Source organism: Aquila chrysaetos, chromosome 2 (assembly GCF_900496995.4).
Source record: "Aquila chrysaetos chrysaetos chromosome 2, bAquChr1.4, whole genome shotgun sequence".
Classification (NCBI taxonomy): Eukaryota; Metazoa; Chordata; class Aves; order Accipitriformes; family Accipitridae; genus Aquila; species Aquila chrysaetos.
Window position 1 is genome coordinate 4941673 of NC_044005.1, and position 23525 is coordinate 4965197.

The following is a 23525-nucleotide window of genomic DNA, read 5'->3' on the forward strand; positions in this document are numbered from 1 at the left end:
AAGGGGCCAGTGAGGTCATTTTTTTTGGAACAGGGTGTGAGATTTTGGTCACCTTCGTTGAACAAGGGGAAAAAATGAGAATAAAATAATAGCACTGGGCTGTTTTGTTCCTTGGAGCAGTTAAATACGGAGGACAATTTGCTCTCTACCCTACCCCATCCCCACCCCCCCCCCCGCAAGCTGGCTGAGGAACGCGGGCTGTTTTATACATTATTTATTACGTTGTTTGCCGGAACGAGCCCTGTTGCATAGCACTGCTGTTAAAAATTGTTTTACAGAACAAACTTTTGCATCCAGAAGTGGGTTGGTTCTCCATGCAGCCATGCTGAGCTGCCTGCAAGTTGTTTTTTTCCCATAAAGTTGTAAAGCACAGATTTCTGTTTCCTTAAGGGCCAGTTCAGGGAGAACCCAAGGTCTGATGAACTTTCTTTTTTTTTCCTAAGAGACAATGAAAAAAAAAAAAAAAGTCCAGTGTTGGATTTACAAAATTCAGTGTTCAGAAGAACTGCGGACTAAAGACTGTGCTGTGTGCTTGACTTCCCTGCTTAGGAGCAGTTGGAGCGTCTGGTCTGAATTTCCAGATATGCCTGTGAAGAAATTGTACTAACATTTCCATTGTTTGTAAGCTTCCAGTTTTCATCAAGCTCTGGAGGTCTCCTGGCATGGACACCACTGCAAAAGCCACCCGAGGCTGAAGCCTGTGGTTGAGCTCTTGCTCCATCCTGCCTGTTGCTACAGCAGCTTTTCTCCTTTGCTGTGTCTCTGCTGCCTGTAACGAGGCTCTGCAGTGCTTTTATCAGAGTTCAGCTCCTCGCACTGGCCCCAATTCGCTTTCTGCAGCATCTGCCCCCCCGCCCCCAGAACCATCATTTCACACCTGCACAAAACTGCGCTGATGCACTCTGTCTTGAGTCCCACTTCTTGCAAGGTGGGCATGGTGCTGAAACCTCACGCTGGGCTGTTTCTCGCCCGGAGTAGGGACAGGACACGGGAGCCTTACGGGGCTGCTGTCCTGCCACAAATCAGCGTTGGCAGAGGACGAAAGCTGCTGCTGACAGCGCTGCTTAAGCAAAAGTGACCTAAGCAAGCGGTAGGCACGAGCTGAGCTGGGAGCCAGGCTTGGCTTTGGGCACAGGCTGCTTTCCTGCACAGCCACGACTGACCACGCTGCGACAGAGGCAGCCAACTGCCGCAGCAACGTGTGCAGGAGCCTCTGCTCCTGCTCTTGAGGGCGCAGCAGAGAGGAATCACAGGGCATCGGTCCTCCCCGTCAGGTCGTTTCTCCTCCATCATTCAGCAGCCAGTAAACCACAGCCCGCCAGGCCACCAAGTTCCGCAGGCAGAGCTTGCTCCTCGCTGACAAACGTGGCCCTTTCCCAGCGCCATTGCTCAGACACACACAGCAGTTCACTTCCATAGTTGCCTCCTTCACAAGACACACGCTTGCGTCCTTCTGCAATGACTGTGTAAAGAAGAGCGTCTTCCCTTGCATGCAGAAGTAATTCAGGCTCAGCCCCTGCAGAAAAAAAGGTCACCCATCAAAGGAGCGGTTCAAAGCGAGGTTTACACAAGAGATTTATCTGTTTACACGTACATATAGGGATGTGTATGCGTGTGTGTGTGTTTTGCAGGACTCCTCTACCTGCTCCAAATAGAGATGCAGTTATTTTATGTAAGAGTATTTTTTTAGAATCAGTATTGCTTATTCCACCGCTGTATGATTGCACTGTAACAGGTCTGGTCCCTGTGATGCTTTGAAGGCTGGAAAGTGTTGTGTACTTCCCCAGCACGGTTAAAAACAAACCACACAGAAGTAACAATTATACAACTTTAAAAAATTACTGTTAAAGATTTATTGCAATAATACAATAAAATTTAGAAAAAAAAAAAACCAAAAGACATTTGTGTTGAGTTACATCTAGTTCAGAAGTTGCAGAGAGAGGCCCCGAGTTTTTGCAGGTGACAAGCAACCCTTGGGTGTCCCACCTGAGACCCTTCAAAGGCACCTGATTTTCAGCACAGGGCTGGGCTCTCAAAATCAGGCTCTTCCTTGGCAGCTCAGATCAGCCACCCCAGATCACTGGTCACACACAAAAGCCACAGCCTAAACTGAAATTCCCACATTCATGCTACCCAAAGTGTTTTGTAAACTCTCAGCTGGCTGTCTTCAAATATCTATAATTACAGATATTCCTGCCCTCCCTCCCCACCCCCAAAACAACCTGGAAAACTAATCCTGGCAATTGCACTCAAGGTTTGGACACACACAGTTCTTCCTTAGCTACACATGTGCAAAACACTTTAAAAAAAACAAACCCAAAAACAACCACAATCTGTATTGTGTTACAAAAAAGTTTCATGAAAAGACCGATCCCAATGCATTTTAACACCCTCGCAGTGCCGTTGTGCACTTTCAGAATATGACATGGTTGCAAATGAATTACTTGGAAAACATGATGGTTATGAAGTATATGGCTTAAAAAGTTTTTTTTGTGTAGGTTTTTCTTTCCCTAAGTAAGTAAATGACAGTGTACAGAGCTGAATCATGGCCTGACCTTTAGAGGTTCAAAGTAGCACAAAGGCAGCAATGAAAGAGTGACTGAAATGCGTATTAAAAACAAAACAAAAAAAGGAAGAGAAGATATTTATATGGCAGGGTCCAGTGCAAAATGAATGGGGAACCGATGCTAAGAGCCCAATATACAGTACTGGTGAGTACGTGCTGGTTGCCAAGAACTGCAAAGGATCCGATAGCTGCAAGTGAGTAAAGTGCTATGAACTGAACAGTGACCCAACCCTCCCGGCCCCGGCCCGGGCAGCGCTCGCTGCTGGGGGGGCTGGGGGGCACCGTCCCCATTCGGACTGCAGTAGTCAAGGGAGTCTTGGCTGTTCTCTTAAAACAAACCCAACTATTGGATTTAGACCAAAAGAATGGTTAGGACCGAGGGTGTCTTCGCCTAACAACATGTGTGCTGTTAGTGCAGAGTTAAGGGTCTTTGGTTTAAAAAAAAAAAAAAAAATTAAAAGATACTACTGACAACAGATGCCCATCCCCAAGGCCAAAGAGAAAGAGCTGCCGTACAAGAGGTGCGGAGGGCTGGGAGACACGATACTCGGCCGGTGCCCCTGGCGTGGAGCTCGCTGGGGTAGGCAGGCATCGGTACCAAAACTACTTTTCCACCCGCTCCTCGGTGGAGGCGGCAGGCAGCACTGGCTGGCCTGGAGAGGAACCGCACGCCTCTTTGGTGGCCAGAGCAAAGCCACCACAAAAAGACTCCGCGAGACGGCCGGGTAAGCCAGCCCCGGAGCTGGGGCTTCAAACGCGCAGGAGGACGCTGCCTGATGGCAGGGACATGGCTTGCGCATCCCTCCCTGCAGCCTCGCCGTGCCCCCGGTACGAGCTGCATCGCCACAGGGAACAGAGGCAGAAATCTTCCCTCTTGGAGGGGCGGGAGGATGCTTTTACTTTAGTTTACCCTGTGGAGAAGTGCAACGTCCCGACTATATAAAATGTAAACCATACGTTGGAAGCCTCGCTGAGCAAACCCATCTTTAAGTAATACATACCACAAGGCAGAGGAAGTGGAGGAGCACTTGTTAATGAACACATCTGTCAGTATCACACCTCCTGTAGTTTTACAAGGGAGCCAGCTGCGCTGTGAGCATTTCTGCAGTGAAATGAAATCAACTTCTTGGCATTCAGTAAACAAGAAAAAAAACCCCACCATAAACATAAAATAGAATAGGGTTTAAAATGCATGTAGTGTAGAGACCGTGTGACTTCATTAAACTAGCTGGAAATGAGGTTTTTCTAATATTAAAAAGTGGCAACATGGTGTCATAACTGATGAATATTATTGCAACAATGCAATCCTGTATCAGCATCAAATGTGGGTCTAGCTAAGAGAACATCCAGTGTTTCTTTGGTGTATGATATTAAGAGTAAAGAGCCTGCGTGCTTTGGACAGCACAACATGAAACTTCTAGACTACCTACCAGTGGAAACAGCATGAAACAAGCCAGTTTTCTATGGCAAAACCGGGTAAAGATTCACAACCAAATCTAAAAGAAGAGCAATTTGCCGTGTGAATTCCTGTCCATGCTGATTCTTTGTATTAAAAATATGGCAACAGATATTAGAAAACATGTTAAAAATGCATAATTTTCATGTCCTGAATGAAAAAAATTTAGAAATACGCATTTTTGCATTATGCAAGACAGATTTAAAACACACACAAACAAAAACCCTGTAAGGAGTTAAGAAAACATGAACTGCATTTGCACCACTGTCCAGACTGCACACTGAGCAGCCTTCTCTCTGTACTCATCCCAATTCAAATACTCCAAAATCTGTTTCTTCTTCAGAAAGTAGAGCTGGAGGCTGCCATGTCCTTCTTCTTTGATACTCAACAATGCAGACAGAACCGAGACACAAAGTGCCATCACAGAATCCGTCAGAAGTACGTAGCTAGCTAATTTACAAAATGGTACCATCACAGTCATCTTGGGTAAATAAAAAGGTTTTTCTGGTTTACAAAATGAAAGTCTGACCTTTTCTTTGTTCCAGGCACTACTTAACTGAATATGTAAGGTTTACTACAGCATTGCCGGGGAGGGATTCCTTCCACAAATCCTATGATCCTTTTCCCATGCTCTTTAGCGATGTCCAGTGTACGCCTTCAGCCACGAGGTCACCGAGGCAGCAGCGGACGAGATCATTCCACCGGCGCTGCTGCTGGCAATGGGCTGAGATACCTGCGTGCTCTGGCTCTGCAGCATCTCCACCTGCTGAGAGGGGATATCGCAGAACCTGGGGCTTGGCAGATTCTCCCAGTCTGTCCCTAGGTCTGTCTCTTCATCACTGACGTGCTCGTCTCCGCTCTCATCTGTTTCGCCGGTGGCACTGGGATCCACAAACTCCATGGAGTCTTCAAGATCAGCACTGATTTCAAAAGGCCCAGACCTGTGAACACAGACACAGTGCTGTCAGCCCATTTGGTACCATGCAGGAGAGGGACTGTCACTTCGCTGGTGTGAGTCCTAGGCATGCCAAAGCACCCTGCTCTGTCATGTGTACAGCAGAGAAATTAAAACACCTCTGTGTTTATCAGTTGGCAGAGACACACTCGCTGGCTGCAGAGATAACTGTATTATGACAATGGTGAAACGAAAACAGTTGGCCAGGGAAGCGATAGCTGGGTTCCAATCCACGAAGCAGGAACGGCGGAAGAGCTGTTCTGCTTTGGCAGTGGATAGTGAAACACGTACACATAAAAGAAAAAGCTATTGATAATAACTCACAGCTCCACTGGTGGAAATCTCAGCTTGATGCGGAACAGCTTTTATTTTTAACACTAGCCCTGGCCAGGCCGAGACCGCTGACAGAGCTGCAGCCAGGGGAAGGGTGTAGTTTACAACTTAGAGAACTGGGTTGGCACAACTCACTAGTGGAGACTTCCCATAGCAGCACTTCACCCTGAGCAACATCTCAAGATCTTTTTGACTATGAGGCTGGTCAAACACTGGAACAGCTTGCTCAGAGAGGCTGTGGAGTTTCCACTGGAGATACTCAAAACCCCACCAGCCACTGGTCCTCGGTAACTTGCCCTAGTTGGCTCTGCTTTGAGTGGGGCGATGGGCTGGATGTCCAGAGGTCCTGGCCAAACCCACCTGCGTGTGACTCCGAGTTCCCTGCTGCCACTGCCTGGTGGGAGAAGCAATTGCATCCCACCCCATCCCACTGCTCTGCACCAGAGTACGGGCAGCCCAAATCTGAAACGTCTTTACTGAGCCAAAGCAGGCAGTTTCACAGACCCTGTGACCCACGGTCAGAGAGCGCGAGGTTTTCAGGGTGGTGGCGAAAGGTGGATTCCCCACAGCAAGCAGCATCCCTGCCAAAGTTCATTCCAAAGCACAAAGCTGCTCTGTGAAACAGCAGCAAGAATAACATGGGTAAGAGCGTTTCTGCAGCCTTAGCGGGAAAAGCCGCCCGAAGCAGCAATTTAGCATGGAAAACTGTAATCCAAACAATTAAAGCTTGGTAAAGTTACATGTATCTGAAAACAGTAGCTTATAAAGGAGACTGTCAGGCAACTATAGGCCTAGATATCAACAGGAAAATAAAGACAGCTGGTTGCTGCAAACTTTGCAGACAGCTGAGAAATTAAAGGTAAACACTCCTCTTTCATAATCCAGAAAGGAATGGGAGTGCTGCCTTCTGGCAAAGCATTTTGCTTAACAAGGCAACATAAGAAGAGAGTCATCAGGTTTAAGGCCAGAAGGGACCATTAGATCATCTCGAGTGACCTCCTCTGTAACAAAGGCCATTACGTTCCACCCATTCCCCCTGCCCAGTAACTTCTGCCTGATGAAAGCATCCATACCAGAAACTCATCCAGCCTTGACAGGACAACATAAGGGAAAAGAGAATCCCCACCTTCATTCTTGCAGGTAATTAATCTCTGTGTTAAGCACGTGTGCCTCATTTCAACCTAGCTCAGACACTTTGCTTCCAGTGGCATCTATAAAGCTGTTCAGTAGCTGTATTTTCTCCCCATGAAGGCGTGGAAATCAGGTCACCTCTTAATCTCGTCTCTAGCAAGCTAAGACAGTTTTATACAGACTAAACTATGCCCCTCACTGCTAGGTATTTTCTCCGACTCTTTCCTGTAACCTCTTCTTTTACTACGTGGACCCGACTGATGCGTGTGGAGCTCAGTAACATTTGCACAGAGAAGGGAGACCCACTGTGGCACCAGGACCTTCTACAGCAGCTGCTTTCCGGGACACAATTCTTCATTCTCTGGGTATTTCCTGCACTCTCTCTGTTTTCAGGCAAGCAGCAGCAAGCACATAATTTTTTCCAAACTGAGCTATGTTACAAAGATTTGGCTCCCCGTATCTTTGGGCTGAATCAGCAGGGTTATACCCAGAGAACATAAGGTAAGTGGTTAGAGGCATGCATTCAGTTCCTCTTAGTGGCACTGCAGGTTTTTAAATAAAACTGGATCTGTACACGAGAATAAAGTGGAAAAGTAGATTTCAGAACATTACTGTGTTTAAGGGGGAATAAAGCACTTGTCAGATTAAACAAATATTTGCAGACTGTCTCAGGCACAAGTGACTTGTGACTGGATTATCCCAACAGGAAATCAATGTTGTTGGCTTTCTTATATCTAGATTGGTAAAAAAAAAAAAAAAAGATCATTAAACCTGGTGCATGCAGCCCACAGGAACTGATGTTCTTTTCATCACGTACTGAGTTAACAGAAAACTTGTCTTTAATCTTAATTTACATATAAATGAATATTATTTGAAGTGTTGACTTTGGTCTAGGTTGTTCATTGGCTGGAAGTATTTTGGGAAAGGTTTACCTAGTATTTGTTTTAGGGTTTATATTGCGGGATGTCCCTAGGTACTTACACGTTGGCAAGATGTGGATAGGGTTGTATCCTGAGTACAGTGAGACTGCCTGGCATATGTGCTGCTGTCCCCTGGAGGGAAAGAGTTCCTGCTTCTGGGCATAGGGGAAACAATTCCATAATCAGCTATGAAGCCTCCAGCTGAGCCTGCCATACGCAAAAGCACAGCATACACACATCTCTGAAGTCTAATTTCCTACTCAGGACCCCCTTTTTCTGTCCTCTCTTGTCTCCTCCTTGTAACTACCCTGATTTCTGATGTGCTGAGGACTGATCTATAGGTACAACAGAAGAGAAGAATTTCCCTCATAAGTAACAAGGCAAATGCATAACTTCAAAAGGGATTCAGTCACAGGTGAGTTGAGATACTGGTGTTCTTACCTGCCCAAGTTCTCAGTGTCTGGGCTGACCAGGTACATAAGGTTCCTGAGCGTATGCAGTGGGTGCAACAGATCTAAATTCACATGCTACCATGAGGAAGGTAAGAAAAAGACATGATCAGTTACTGGAGGAAACCTGCAGGCACAGTTGATATTTTAAAAGCTATTTAAAGAATCCCCATATACATTCCCCCTACCTGAGAGAAGCAAAGGTGAAGGATATTAGCATTCAGCTTCTTCACTGCCCGCGTGAACCTGTGTCTGCTGAGATTCTCTCCACAGAACTCACTGTTGAAACACCATACACACACATATATACACAGAAAGCAAAACGCTGTGAAAATACACCTACTGGAGACATCAGCATTCTGTGCCGTGGCTTCCTAACAAATCCGAGAGCAAACATCCTCGCAGCGAGCACTTCTTTAAACTGTACAGCCAGTTTTAGAGTGCTCAGGAGATTAATTTTTCACCTAGCAAGACTGTTAGCATTTCATCAACAAGCACTGCTTGCCCTAGTCTCACCAGTTTCAACAAGACAAGCGATGTAAACTGTATGAAACTCAAAGATCCCCTGTAGCCAAGCTATTTCAGCTCTCCTTTTACATCTTACATTGTTTCCTGTTCCCACGCTCTTCCTTCTGCAAAGACTGAGCACCCAAATAAAAGTACAAAAAAAAAAAGCAGAGACCCTACACAACTTTTGTGCCCTCACTTCAGCAACCGCTGTTTTTAAACACTTAAAAGAATCTCGGCAGCATATTTGAGACCTCTGGAAGCCTGACCAGGTCTACACCTCCCTCAGTGCTTCTGTACAGATCCCATCTGCTCCACATAGACATTAAAAACGTAACAGTGCTTTTCATCACAACTGGGGTTTATCCAATACACTCCTAGACGTCTGGCAGCCAGGTACATTCCCCCTTGGTGTTTTAACCTAAAGAGAATTACATTGCTGTCATGCCATATTATAAGGCCTTGTTCCACAGCACTTAATGTAGTGGAGCTATTCAAGATGACTACGAGTGGCTGAATTGGGCTGGGATTTTGTAAAGCACAGTAGGGTCTCATAAAATGAAAAGTGCTATTCATGGACTGTCATATTTCTTTTCTAATTTGAGGCTGCTGAATATGCCAATTAGAAAGCTGTTATTTTCAACTATGATGGTTGGTCTACACTCTCAGGAGGTAAAAAAAGAGGGAGGGACTACTGACTGGTCTAAAATCCTACCAGCCCTCCACCCAAAATTAAACAGCACAAAAATCCATGAGCCATCAACCATTACCATAAAAGCTGTTCCAAGTAATGACTTCGTTCCCAAAACCAAACTGAATTAAGATCAGTCAAAACTGGTCACTGAATCACCTCCTCAGAGGCTTGCATTCACTTGCCTGTTGCAGAGCTTCTTGGGAAGATTTACATCAAGTATGAGAGACAAAGTGTTAACAAGCTGAGTTGCATAGCACAATGCAGCACTGATGGTATAAGCAGGGTTATTATGTTCCATATCTAAAAGAAATAAAAACATCATGAAAGTCTCATTTTAAATGAAGCCTCAGTGGGTGTGTTAATGCATTAGTGAAGTCTACTCTGGAAAATGTCATTTGTAAGTACTGAGAACAGCCTGAATCCAGCAATCATTTACAGTGAAATCTGTCAGAAGTTGGTAGAAAATAGTAATTCTTGGAATTCCTGTTAAAACGATGACATGTGAACCATGTCAAAACTGTGAATAATTAACTTTATCTCTCTATTACATTGTGCTGTGCCCCAGCGAGCATTTCCTGCAAAAGAGGATTTCAGTGGACTAATCCCTATACTGGTATTTATTTCTGACTCAGGTTGGTCTGGGTGAGAGCAAATGGACCAGGCTACTGCTCCTCAGTGCCTTCTGTTGGCATCCAAAGCTGCAAGTTGTATGGCTTCTGGAGTATCCCAGATGCCTAATCAGACCTTGCTCCTTACCTGGTCCTTGTGTAGTCTTCTTCTCTTCCACCCAATTGTAATATGCTGAATAGTCTCCATTATTAGGAAGGGTTATCCAAGGCCCTGTGATACTGATGCTGGTGTCCCCATTATGATCATCACACACCCATCTCCCAGAGAGATACGTGGTTCTCCTGGCTTCCGCGAGCTTGCTCACAGTGCTAGAGGTCATAGCATTGTCACTCTCAGAAGACACATCTGCAGGATCTCTGTAGCACCCAAAGAGGAACAGAGTGTTTTTAAAGAAATTTTAGAAATATAATCTGAGATGCACTTGGCAGGCACTTAGCCAGATTTCACAGAGAGTGAAATGCTTGTAGAAACACTCTTGCAAAACTCCTTATTCCCCAAACTACTTTCCTTTGGTCTAGGATTTTTACTTATCTATTTTAAGAAAATTTAACATTGGACACATACCTCAGATCTCTCAGTGGGGAGATGCTAGCACCTCCAGATTCTTCTGTTCTGGACCTCTATCTTTGGGTTAGATGCTTTGCCTTTGGGAAACACCTCCTCCCCACAGATGCTAAGGGAGCCAGAGCGCCTGGCTTAGACTTACATGACTCACTTCTGGGTGTCTAAAGCTAAGCAAAATGAGTCCAAAAGGATAAGCCTTCTGTACCTCATGCTTGTCTTTACTTCTTCAATGGGAAATATGACTGACGTTAGCTCCAGGATATGCGTCCGACGAAGATTTGCCAGATGCTCGTACTGGGTTTTCAAGTCATAGGTTTTTTTCTCTACCAAGTCTCCCAGCTTGCGGTTATGCCTCTGGATCTTCTCTTTCTTCTCCTGATGCCGCTGAGCCCTGCGATAATGCTTCTGGTTCTCCTCTTTAATTCTCAGAAGCCCCTCCGTGTCTGTGAAAACAGCAGCAGATGTTAGCCTTGGAAAAGGAGCTGTGAGGTACTTGTAGTAAGCTTGAGAAAAGCATTATTAGAATTTATAGAAAAAAAAAGACCTGTAACAGTTTAAAACAGAAAACCCTGCTAAACTATTAACATTTTCCAGCTGCTAAGTGGTACAACTTCTTAATCTTTTCTGAATATCTCCAAAGAAACTGAAATTGGGATTAATCTTTGCCTATCTTTCACCCAGCTATTTTTGGATTTGGAGCAGAAAAGCCAAGATTTCACAGTTTAATTAAACTTCTGAAGTAATCATTATGACAGAAATAGCTTGACTGTACACGTTTGTGTGGTGCTGGCCAAAAAGACATGCATTGCTTGCAGCCAAAATCAAGTCCAGATAGCATCTTCATTCACCATTTCTGGCACCACTGCTGCTATTAGTGTATGTTATTTGGGCTTTGCACTCATGTATGTGCTCTTAAAGCACGTGGATCCCAACGGTGCAGACTTCTAGTTACCACAAGGGAACACTGACTACCTCCCTTTCCAGTCACAAAATGAGAAATGCACTTATGTACTCAAGTGCTGCAACTGCCTGAATTTACTCCATGCGTCAAGCACACTGAGGCTTGGAAAAATATCCTTCAAGAGCATCTGCTGATTCTCCTATAAAATAATTGACTGCAGTAATGCTTCCAAAAACATATGGTGCTAAAGACAGTGAGTTAACCACTCCTGTCTTTCAAAAGCATAAGGAAGTATTTCTTATACACACTCTCCAAATACATGTCTAAAACTCTTAAGGTACCCTAGTTTGAATGAGAGCCCCCATCTACTAGTCTCTCACTTCCCAGTTTTATGGCTGAAAAGAAACAGTGTTAGTCAGGTTCTCTTACAGCAAGGCATCACTTCCCTGTAATCAAGAAGTGGGATAACTGTCCCTTGCACAGAAGGGAAGCACTAAGCCCTGACATCATTTTACTGATACATTTTGATTGCAAGGCACAGATGAGACCAGAGCTACAATAAGAATGCTCCGTGGCACTCAAAGCAGCTGCATTAGGTACTACTAAAATCAAGAAAACTTCTAAGCAGCTACAGCTACCTCAAACAACACATTCAGACTATCAGTCTTCCCAATAGGGGAGCCCAAAAATTAAAAGCTACATCCACAGAATGGGAACCAAGATGGATTCCCATCCACGGGTCTGTGCCAAGCCAGCACACGATACCCTCCTGCTAGTCCTGGTTTGCACCTGCAGAACTGGAACTGCACAGACATCTGGCTGGTCCGTCGTCTGGCAGGGTGGGAGACCAGGACTGCCGGTACCCCTCAGAGTGCGCCTGCCCCAGCAGACACAGAGTGTGCTTTCTCCAAATGTCAGGAATTATTTCTAGTCATCTAACTGATCTGTGGCGATCCATGTGTTTGGTAGGAAGGAAGATCTGATACATGGGATATGCAAAGTCCCAAATTAAAGAAGGTGAGAATAGTTTCCCTGTGCAGATAAGAAGTAATAATTCTCAGGTTTGTAAAATAAATGACCGCCTGTTAGAGGAACCATAGAAAACTGACTTTTCTCTGAGTGATACCAAGAATCCCTATGTGACCGCTAGTAATTTAGTTTCCTTTAAGCATCCCTGTAACATCAATGGAAAAAATCAATTAATGCTTGCATTCATATTCCCAAACTCTCCCTTTGCATAAAGAATAAGAGACAGAGGAGGAGTAAAACATCCATCTGTTCAATTTTCACATTCATATTGTACTTGAAAGGCTACTTTTTCAGAGAGTGAACTCCCTTTTCTGCAGGTCCAACAGCAATTATTTGAGAAGCAAGCGAGAACACTGCACACACGCTTCCTCTTTAGCAGTCCCAGTGCAGAAACAACTATCCTTTTTTTGGCACAGCATCTCTGCTTTATGACCCAGTTTATGAGGTGATTAAAATTTGTCCCCAGAAGTATTTCAGGACACCACTGTCCCCAACACATCTACCCTGCCTGATAAATGCAAGCACAGGCACGCTGATCTCTGCCCAACAGAGAGCTACGCCAGATATTTGCCAGCTTCTCTCCTTGAACTGTTCTCCACAGACAGAAGGCAAACACACATATTTGAAAACCTTATTTTAGGGAGCACCAATTATTGAGGTATCCAGTCAACTGCAAAAGCAGGAGCCCAGTGTTCTAGAAATTGTTCTTATTTCAGAAAGCTAAACTATGCCATATCCAAGAGAAGAGAAACAACCTATTTACATTTTCTAATGTGGTCCAAGAGTGAACCAAGTTGGGTTCCTGATCTACTGGCTACTCATGGCAAGAGTTCATTTTGGGTCTATCTGCAAGAGCAATTACGGGGTAATTGAGCTAACAACAGGTCAGTTGGGCAATAGTTAGGTCAGTTCATGGGTTAAATCTAATGAAGTTCACTGTGAATCAGAGAAGTTGCAGATAATACACTTCACACAACAGCAGAAAAGTGGAGGAACTCCACTCCCCAGTTGGTCCTAGCATTTTGAGAAAAGGTGACTAAGTTCCTCAAAGTCACATTGACCACCTCTTCTCCTTTCTTCACAGTTACCTCCTTCATAATAATCTACCTACTGAAAAGCTTACTTTTCTTCACCTTCCTCTTCTCTAAACCAAACCAAACATCATTTCTCTTAGCCATTCCTTGTGTTTTATTCCTAATACTCTCTTCCAGACTTCGAGCAATTGAAGAAAGATACAAATCAACTGGAGAAATTGGACACCAGACTTCCACTGAGGCAATACCAATGCTGGGCACAGCAGGATAATTGCTTCCATCTTAAATACAATGCTTATATTAGTATAACTCAGAATGAGGTCTGAACCTTTCTGGAGCAGCATTAGATTGATAATTTCTATTTAATTTGCAACTCCCAGATCCTTTCCTGCCAAACCTCACCACTGACCCCCACTTCAGGTTTATATGTTTCTCCTTCCGAAACAACGGATATTCTTTTCAGATATGTCAATTTATCTGCACGATTTTTAATTTGATCCTGTTCTCCACAGAAGTCCTATCGTCATCCACCTTGGCTTCCTCCATTCCACCTTCTATTCTGCCATGGAAGCTATTACGGAAAATATTGAACAAAACTGAGCCAGGAACCAGCTCCCACTGAGCTCAACCTGTCTCACCTCCTTGGTTTGACAAGTATCACTACTCTTTGAATGCAGCCTTTCTAGTCTTTTGTGTCAGCCTTACAGTGATTACACCCAGAGCAAATGTCTTTGCTTGCTCGTGAGACAGGTTGGGGTAGTGCCCATGGGCAAGGTATGTTGCATCTTCTGCTTCATCCTCCACTAGACCACTTGATCCCCAGACAAGGGCTTAATTGGACATGGCCTGTTCTTAACAAAGTGATGCCTATTTTTAATTACCTTATCTTCTAGCTACGTACAAAGTGACCAGAGGTTTATAATAGGATGACTGTGTCAGCAGTTTAAGGTTCTCCCCTCCTCCACCCTTTGAAAACAGGTACTGTTGTCATTCTGTTTCCTGGGCCATCCTCTCCCTCATGTGTTCTCAAGTGCTCACAGACTACTTCAGCTTGTTCCTTAAGTTCCCTACAGTGAACCTCATAAGGCCTTGCTGACATAATCAAAATAATATTCAGCTGGCTGTATTCTTTCCTTAGTCTGCAGTCCTCTCATGATGTAAAGTTTCAACTGGCTTAGCAGCTGATCACATTTTCTTTCAAGAAGACGAAGCAAAGAAAGCGCCGAATGCTTCAGGCTTCTTTGCACTATTTGCTCTCTTTCCTGTTAACCAACAGACTTGCCTACTCCATCTTTTTCTTATTATACATTTCTTACTGTTCCTATCCATCCTCCTTATTAATTAAAATCATTTTGCATCTCAGCCTTTTTGATGTTATCACCACAAGCTTGTGCTATTCCTTTATAACTAGTCTCAGGTATATGCCTCTGCTTCCACTCTCTGTATGGCTCCTCTTCAATTTCAAGTCATAAAAATGTTCCTGATTCAATCAATATGCTTCTGAATATGCTTCCTATCTTTCCCTTGCAAGTAGGTTGTAAGAAGTGCTGCATTTTCTCTTCTGAAAAATGACCCTACAAATCTCTCATGTATAAAAAATTTAATGAGTTTCAAAACTGAAGCTGCTGAACGGTAGCAACTCACCAGCCTGTGCCATATTTCAGTGACTCTTGCTCAAGTAGGATTTTAGGATTTCTATACAGGCATGGGTTAAAATTCACCAGTTACATGACATTGGTAACAGCTGCAGAACTGTTTGCTCCTCTTTATCAAGAGGAAGTGATCAGAAACACTACACTGAATAAAGCCATCTCTAGGGACAAAGCCAAAGTCATAGGCTGCTAAGCATTTACTTTTAAAGCTGTTGCAAAATGATCTCCATCCAGCTGAATAATGTCTACTGTTTGCTAATTAAACCCCAAGCATAAAAAGGCTAAAATCGACTCACTGATTTGCCTTCAAGTGGATTTAAGAAGTGACAGTTTGGAAATTTACCATTTTTAAAAACTAACACTCAAATTCACTTCAATTGATTTTTCACTCTGAGGCACAGAGTTTTCCACATCACAAAAGCACAGGCATTACTCACGTCTTGTCATTTCATCATTTTCTTTGCAAATGGTCTGTTTCAGCTGCTCAATCCTCATCTTGCAAGACATTATTTTCCATCTCTGAAAAAGAACATTCAGCAACTCTAGGGCACAAACGACTTCAAACACACTGACTAATGATTAACAACAAAGCCAGCAGCTTTAGTGCAAAAGTAGCAGGATGTTCTTAATTGGATCAGATGAACAAATAAATATTTCATATACTGTTTTGCACACAGAAGAATGCCACAAACAAACCGAATGCCTAGTAAAAAGTCAATCAGTATAATAAGTTATTGAACAAATATCTAGTAAGAAATGAAAAATATTGATGGCTTGGAGCGCTCTGCTTGCAGAGCCAATTTCAGTTTTGCTTACGACAGGCTTTTTGGGAAAGCAACACAATGCCCTTAAGGTAAATGGTAACTTTAAACTACAAGATCTAGGAATTCAGAGAGTTTAAAAACTACGGGACACTTTGAACAACTCACCAGCTGATCAGTTATCTCTTTCCCTTCCATGGCCTTCAAAACACTAGAGGAAAAAACATGATTGAAAGTTTTATGACTATTTGGACTATGTCTGTCTCCAGCAACAGTGCATTAAAGAGACTTTTTTTTTTCTGAGAGTTCTTATAGTTTATTTTCATTTAATAACTACAACTTACTGTTTTTGGAATTCTCTCTGTTTGGTTTTAAGATGCATCAGCCTTTCTTTCTTGTCTGAAAACCTGGAAGAGATTAAATGATTTCATTGATATTTTGCACAATATGGCATTGTAAGTTGTCTGAAAAGATAAAAAAGACTGAAGCTTGTGGGAGTCTCTAAACATCAACTATCTGTCTTAATCTTGGGAAGTAATGACTAAACGTATAAAACTCTTGCAGAATTCTAGAGCACGTGTCTCAGGAATTGCAACAGAACCTCTAAGCTGAGGAAACATCAGCTTGTCATATTATCGAACTTGTAAGCAAATTGCTTGCTTCTAGAAGATTTATAGCTTAGCGATATCAATATTTTGTGTATTAAGAAAAACATATAGTACTCTAAAATCCTTTAGTCACTGGAGAAATTAACAGTACCATCTCAGATACTGTAGTGAGTCTGAACTGGGGTATTCTACAAGCTGGGATGGTATTAGCTGAGTCCACTCCGGCAGCTGGAAATACAGGTTTTCATACACTATGCATTGCATTTTCTCCCTTCTAATGTGGAAGTGCCTCACTTTATTCATTAATGGGTCCAAATAGGACAGCACTCTCTCAAGACTTTTACATGACATCCAAATCTTTCTTGTGTTAGTAACAGCAATAAGTTGCATTGTCTTCTACTTATTTCTGCTAGGCACTTGTAGCCATCAGAAGTCCATGACCCAAATGTCTGCTTGAGTTCAGCTTCACCAGATGTCCGAGGTATAGGAACTGCAAAGAACTGATCAGAAGGGAATTTTTTTTAGGATTCATCATCCTGTGTTTTCACCCTTTGAATATGCAGCAGCCATGTTCTGCTCCCCTCCGTGTTCCACAATGTATTGAGAAACACGTTTAAAGAAAATAGCATATGAACGATGCATATTGAGAAATTACAGTGAACCATGACGTGACAAAGCTAACAGTAAGAGCAAGCAGCAAGAGAAACAGCCAAGAGAGTTAGATGGCATAAAAAATAGCAAGTGTGCTTTATCTTCTGCCAACATATAGCTTTCCAACTTTCCCTTGTGCTTCCCATGTTACAGCACCATCCTGATCCACACCTCAAAACTGTCTTGGGTTGAGTCCACATATGGAAGACCAATTCATTAATCTCCCTCTGGAACACATAGAATTGACAATTTCATCCTAACAGAGGTCTCATACTTCACATAACCCATCAAGTCCTTTATTTCAGGGATAGCTTTATTTAGAAAGAATTACACAGTAAGCCTTGACAGGGTGGCATCTTGGGCCTCTCTCTGCTCAACTCTGTGGGTTTGATTTCAGGTAAAAATTTAAAATGCTTCATTTCTTTCCTTGAAGTGCTGAAATCTGAAAACTTGGTGACTAACTTTGGGTTCAGAAAGTGTGTAATCACCCTTCCAGATGACATTAGCATTAAAACAGCAAAACTACTGGCTGCTGCCTTCATAGTCAACCAAAAATATCTGTTTTCCTTCCAAAACAAACCAAAACTAAATGCAGGTGCTTGGCATAAAAAGCCAGAGGCCACGCGTGAGCCGGAGGAATGTGGTGCAACTGGAGCCCGGCTGCTCAACCCAGCACGTTCGTTCTTCCTGTGTGTCCTCACCCCACCAGTCATCGTGGAAATTACAAAAGTGCACCGTACTAGACTCCTGTTTACTGCAAGTAATGCACACCTACTGTAGCCCTGACCTTTGGCTGCAACCAAAAATAACTTGGCCCAGAAACACACCGCTCGGCAGTCACACAGGGAGAGAGCGCTGAGATAATTTGGCAATTCTTGTTTTCAAAGCTGGATTAATGGGCAGAGAGTCTGGCTGAACAAAATTACCCAAATCGTGTCCATCACATCAGCGAAAAGTTGAATGATCTGTCAAGAATCTGGGACTAAATTAAGTTCTTACTGTGGAAGAGAGATAGAAGTATTTGTGAAAGCCTGCAAAAATTACAGCTCACCACACACTTCAGCAACTATGTCAAACAGCTCCTACAAACTTCTTTAGCAGGTTTCTCCTAAGCAAACATTTCCACTTCTTTACATAGCCCTAATTTTAATTGCATCACACCAAGTAACTTATTTTTCTCTAAGTATCTACAGCCTTTCAATTTGGCAAAGAAACAAAACTTTGGATGAACTATTATAGGAACTCCCATAAAACGTAAACTGAGAGAAGGAGAGAACTCAACATCTCAAATTATCCATTAAATGTTTCTCTTTCCTCAAGTCTTATCACATTAAGCTGAGATTTTCTACGGTTACCTGGCTTATTTCCACATGTTCATAATTAAGAGAGAAGCAACCAGAAAGGAGGACTTCTTGATCTATAGAAATTGATTAATGCTGAAGGATATGAGGACAGCAATAGGGGCATCCACTACTGTATCTGTTCACTATAATAAAACTCCATTGTTGCAAAAACTCACTATTCCCAATCATAACCCACAGCTTAGAGAAGTCAGACAGGCTTAGACATCTCAATTATATTGTCTTTGACTTTTGCCATCTGCAGACACATAAAGCAAAGCAATTCAGTACGCCTGTAAAATACACTCTGAGAATTTATGCATGTGACAGGCTGGAGTAAACTCCCAGGAGGAAGAAGAGTCTCCGAGCTGAAACCAACATAAAGATGCCAGCTTAGCTTTTGAATATACAACACATTACTAATGAAAAGGAGAACATCAGTGATTATTTTACTGGAGGACTTCCGGACTACTCATCCTTAATTGTAGCTGTAATTCAATAATTAATCTTAACAGCTCCTCAATCTCTCCCCCTCACACATACAGGGTGTGATTTTTGCCAGACATATGAACAACTTCAGTCTTACTGTAGCTTTTATAAGAATTAGCACACAAAGCAGTCCAATGAAAAGAAATCTGAAATAATTCTTACTGTTAGAACATGAAATCATTTATCTTCTTCTAAGCAAAAATCACAAGAAAATTCTAAAAATAAAACACCACTGGATACAAGGGGTAATGCTCACTTTCTTTACTTTTCACAAGAGAGAGAACAATCCTTTTCCCCAGTCTGTAACACTTCAAAAAGACAAATGGGAGGCCCAAGTGACCCCATACACTTCTACATTCTGAATTTCTCACACCATGCTTACAACCAAGTCACACAGAAAAGCCCTTGTCACAACCCTGTCGGCCTCCTCCAGCACCGGCCATAACACTGATATCTAAAATTAACCCAGGTACTACTAGAAGGCATAAAACAAACAAATAAATAACGATGACAGTAAACAACCTGAAATCCAGCCAGTTAGCCACACCTGTCCCTGCATGACTTTGCCATGGTGTGTGGTCACAGTTTAAAAAGTCACTCCCTCTCTCTGTGCTCACATTGCAAGAAACACAGACACCCACTCACTGCTTACAAGGAGGAAACAAAGGAAACTGACCTCTGAAGTGACAAGCTCTCACTTTTATATCAGTCATTCCAAGTATTAATTATAGAATGCAGCCAAAACACTTCAAGCACAGTTTTAAAAATAAGTAATTCCATTATCTTCAAAAGAACAAGAAGAAACCTGAGCTTTACAGGGCTTTGTCCCTACACTGAGCATTCCTGATGCAATCAAGCACACTTATGTTATTCACACCATGTTATTCATATATGTTATGTTGTTCCTTTAATTCATTAATATGAAGTTGCTGTTTCAATGAATTGCACTACTGCTTGGGAAAGTTTTGAGCAACAGGAGAAACCAAGCCTGGGGAAGTTGAGCATATAGGGAGGTCCCCCAGAACGGAGGCTCTAGGAGAACAGAACAGCAGTGATCCCCACAGATGGAACCATGATGTCCAGACAGACTTGGGAGGAAAGACAAAAAAAAAAGAAAAAAAAAAAGAGACTTACTTCCTGCAGTTAAGAAACACAGTGTAAACATACAGAAGATTTTCTAGCCACAGACAAATGGGAGAGTTAAAGCATCTTAGGAGGATGCAGTGAAAACTGTCAGACAGAAAAGCTGATCTTGTCTCACGTGAGAAGGTATGAGGAAGATGAAGAGGGGTTTTTTTCCAACAAGCTGTTGCTTCTGGCGCTTTGGCTAAGGCTGCTTCTTTATGGTTTCATTTTTCTGATGGGTAGAGAAACTACTTAAGCCTTGGTTAATACAGAATGACAGTGGTTCCACTGTAACGAAGGCTACAACTGAATTTCTATAATTATGCCTGAAGTTTAGCCAAAATCTTAAGGCTACAAAAAGGGCAGGAAAAAGATACTTGGTTTATGTTCTAAACTCCAAATCCAATTTTTTCCATGGAAGCTGCACATAACCCCAAACAGTCTCAGACAAACACAAGTTTTCCATCTATTTTAGAAAGACTAAATACAGCTTGTGGTTCTATGACACAGTCTTTTATGTAAAAAAAAGAAAGCCTATCCAGTGGCAGACTAAGGTCTCAATTTTGCAAGCTGATTCACACCAGCTGACACCCTGTGCCCACTCCCACCAGCATTAATGGAAGAAAGACACCGCTGTCCCCTTGGCTGTTCTTGCATTTGGCAGAAGGATGCAAAGAGCCTTTGGTGCGAGGACCATACCGCACCACGCGCTGCTTGCCACCTTCCCAAAATAGTTCAAGAAATCACTCTCAACAGCTGCTAATGAAGCTACAAATGAAGGACCAAGAACATGGCGTCAGCCAAAAATCAGAGCTATTCCAGAGACGGTGCTGGGCAGACTTTTTAAGAATCTGGGCTGGCCACGCTGTGAACGACAGCTACGGAGGGGCGATCTGCATCTGAGTCATATAATGAGAATATTTGCTTATTGACGTAACACTCATTCAGCCGCCCTCCCGTAGAGCCAATGCTTTGCAAAAAGGAGCAGGAAGGTGCGTGACTAACTCAAGCAGAGTATTTTTTTGTAATTCTAATTTTGTAATTCCATGATTAGGACTATTTATACACCCAAGAAAACAAAAAAGAGGTGCCGTTTCCTCGCACACCTCCCTGATTTTGTGGAATGATTTAGAAGACTACCGGGTTTAAGGCGTGCTGCTGAAAACAGACACGCATTTCAAATATCCTTCTGCACGGCTCTCTTTTTGCCCTCAACTGTCTGGAGCTCCCGTCAGCTACATCGACACGGGCGCGCCTGCCAACAGCTGCACCTAAGTGAAAGTCGGGGTGCTATTTTTTATTATTATTATTATTTTAAGCAACGCGTTGTGGGTCCTGCTCAGCCTGCCCGTGTGGGGCAGCCCCCCCGCCCAGCAGACAGCCCCACAGTGGGCCCGGCAGCGGCAGGACCGTTCCCCCGCCCCACACCCAGAGCCCCCCGCCCCGGGACAGCAGCTGAACGGCGGGGAAAGCGGGGGACACACGCACACCGTGTCGTGTCGTGTGTCCCCCGACACACACACCCGGCCCTGAGGGGAGCGGGGGAGGAGCAACCCAACGGCCGCAGCGCGGGGCGAGGTGAGGCGGGGCGGTCCCCCCAGTCCCGGCCGGCGGGGCAGGGGAGGGAGAGGGTGTCCCGTTCCCCCCCACCACCCCCCGCCCCGTCCCCTCAGGGCCGCCGGTACCTCTCGGAGTCGCGGCCGTCGAAGAAGACGAAGTCGCCGCTCTGGACGCACTTGGCGCAGGTGAGGCGGCGGCGCGTTGTGTTGCAGAGCGGGCACCGCTCCACCGCCACGTACAACCCCTCGGCGTCCTCCTCGGCGCCCCGCAGAACCGCCGGCCCGGCCCCGGCCCCGGTTTCGGCCCCGCCGCCCTGCCCGCCGGGCTGGGGCCGGCAGCCGCTGGGAGACGCCATGATGGGCTCCCCGCGCCGCCGGTCACGTGGGACTTTGTTTTCGGCCAGGGGCATTGTGGGAAGCGGGCGCTGAGGCGGCGGAGGGGCGGCCCCGGGGCTGGGGGACGTCCCGTCCCTCCGCCGGGCAAAGAAGTAACGATGGCGGCTTTTGAAAAGAAATAAACGTTTCCTTTTTCTTTCTCGGAGCCTGGCCGCCTGCAACACCTGCGGAAGGAAGGAGGGCTGCCCCCTTCCCTGCTCCCGGAGGAGGAGAGGGTGGGTGAGCAGTGGTGCAGGGCCTGCCCCACAGCAGGCAGGGCGGCCAGCCCAGCTCCACGGGACCCTGCTGAGGAAATCGTGCATTTTTCTTTTCTTTGCCAAAGCTGAAGGAAAAAAAAAAAATGCAGACAGCATCCACCGCAGATCTGCCATCATGCTCACTAAAATCTACAGTACACAGCATGGTTGTATTCTGCTTCCCAGGGTGCTGGGTGTTCGCATGAACCTCCCACAGGCACCGCTGGCTGTAACCCAGGAGAGGCATCGTTTGACTTCCCAGTGTAAGACACCCTGACCAGTAGCAGGGCACTGGTGGGGCTCCAGCTGCAGTTCTCCTCATTGCAGTCCCGAGGCAGCCATCTGCACCAGAGCCAGCCAGTAACACTGCTGCATGGACCATGTATACTAATCAAAGTCAGTCCCTACGCTTACAAAAATATCAAGAACAGTTTGGATAAGAAAAGTGGCAAATATTGATATGCATCTGTAAGTGACAGACTAGTAGGTTTCCTCACCCCAGCCTCAAGGTTGAAGCCAGAATCAGGAGTTAAATAGATAAAATCAATGAGTATGTAAAAGCAGAGAGCCAGTCCTCTGCATCAGGATATAGTGGGAAACACCAGGCAAGTAAAAGAAAGAGTCCACACAAGCCAGAATAACTTAAAGCAATATCCCCCCCCTTCCAAAAAAACCAAACCCAAACAGAAACATGTCCCAGTTTAAAAAACAACAAACATAATCCCATCCTGTATTGTTTCCCCTTCCTAGTGTACTTACATGCTACAAAACACTAGCATGAACAGCACTATGTAGGCAGAACAAAGACAGTTGTTTTTAAGACAAGAGTTGCCATAGCAAACATTAACTTAATCAGTAGATCTGTGAAAAGGCAGAGCCCATTTCTTATCTTTAAGACTTTTATCCATAGTTTTAAAGAGCATTAACTTTACTGATGAAGTTATGTAGCAAGCTCTTCATTAAAATGCAATTTCTTAAAAGAGGGCTCATCTTAAATAAACTTTTTCCAGCATCCCAATAAAAGCAGGTTGTTTTTCATTTGCAAAAGATTATTGTAACTCAAGCTTATCAGCTATTACAGCTACAGTGCAAATAGAAGTCCAGCCCATAGCTGTGGAAAGTCTACAGTCTTAGAAAACAAACAGAAAAGTAAGCCTCTGTTTAGAATAGATTTGAGTGTGGAAATCCACAGTTTGACTGTGACAAAGAATCCGATAACATAGTTAAGACAAGTTTATCATAAGGAAGTGCATGAAGTTTCTCAAACTTTTTCCAGAGGAGCAGAGAGACAGTTATAAAAGCACTTGTGAGACATATCACAGACACAGAAGTTGAAATCACATCCTCACCGAATCAGAAATAAAACTTGTGACAGCAAGACTAAGCCCAGCAAGACTATGACACCCTATTCTGTATTAAGCCGTTGCCCATATTGTGTATTTCCATCAAGGACAGAGGTAGCTTTTGGCCTGGGTTGCACTTAAGTCATCTAACAGCAACCTCTAGTGGCTCAGGGAGTTTCCTGACAGATCTGTCCCA

At 44.1% G+C, this 23525-nt stretch overlaps 1 protein-coding gene across 2 annotated transcripts; it reads right to left on the reverse strand.

Moving 5' to 3' along the window:
- Positions 1-1838: 1838 nt before the first annotated feature.
- Positions 1839-21764, reverse strand: ATG14 (autophagy related 14). 2 transcript variants are annotated; one of them, XR_005933789.1, is made up of 11 exons: positions 21481-21764; positions 15927-15989; positions 15751-15793; positions 15259-15340; positions 10411-10648; positions 9768-9997; positions 9194-9311; positions 7999-8089; positions 7803-7888; positions 3568-4963; positions 1839-3477 (listed from the first exon to the last, which is right to left on the reverse strand). XR_005933789.1 is itself a non-coding variant. In XM_030037510.2 (10 exons), the coding sequence occupies exons 1-10, from the start codon at positions 21762-21764 to the stop codon at positions 4657-4659; spliced, it is 1542 nt and encodes a 513-aa protein (XP_029893370.1). In that variant the 3' UTR covers positions 1839-4656. The 2 variants fall into 2 exon arrangements, 1 of the variants encoding a protein (XP_029893370.1); XM_030037510.2 differs by having other exon boundaries at positions 1839-4963.
- Positions 21765-23525: the final 1761 nt, after the last annotated feature.

Coding starts and splice junctions, on each gene's coding strand:
- ATG14 (XM_030037510.2), bottom strand. CDS start 21,764: ATGCCCCTGGCCGAAAACAAAGTCCCACGTGACCGGCGGCGCGGGGAG. Junction 10,649..15,258: donor AAATGATGAAATGACAAGAC/GTGAGTAATGCC, acceptor CTGTTTTCACAG/ACACGGAGGGGCTTCTGAGA. Junction 9,998..10,410: donor GAAGTAAAGACAAGCATGAG/GTACAGAAGGCT, acceptor TGGGTGCTACAG/AGATCCTGCAGATGTGTCTT.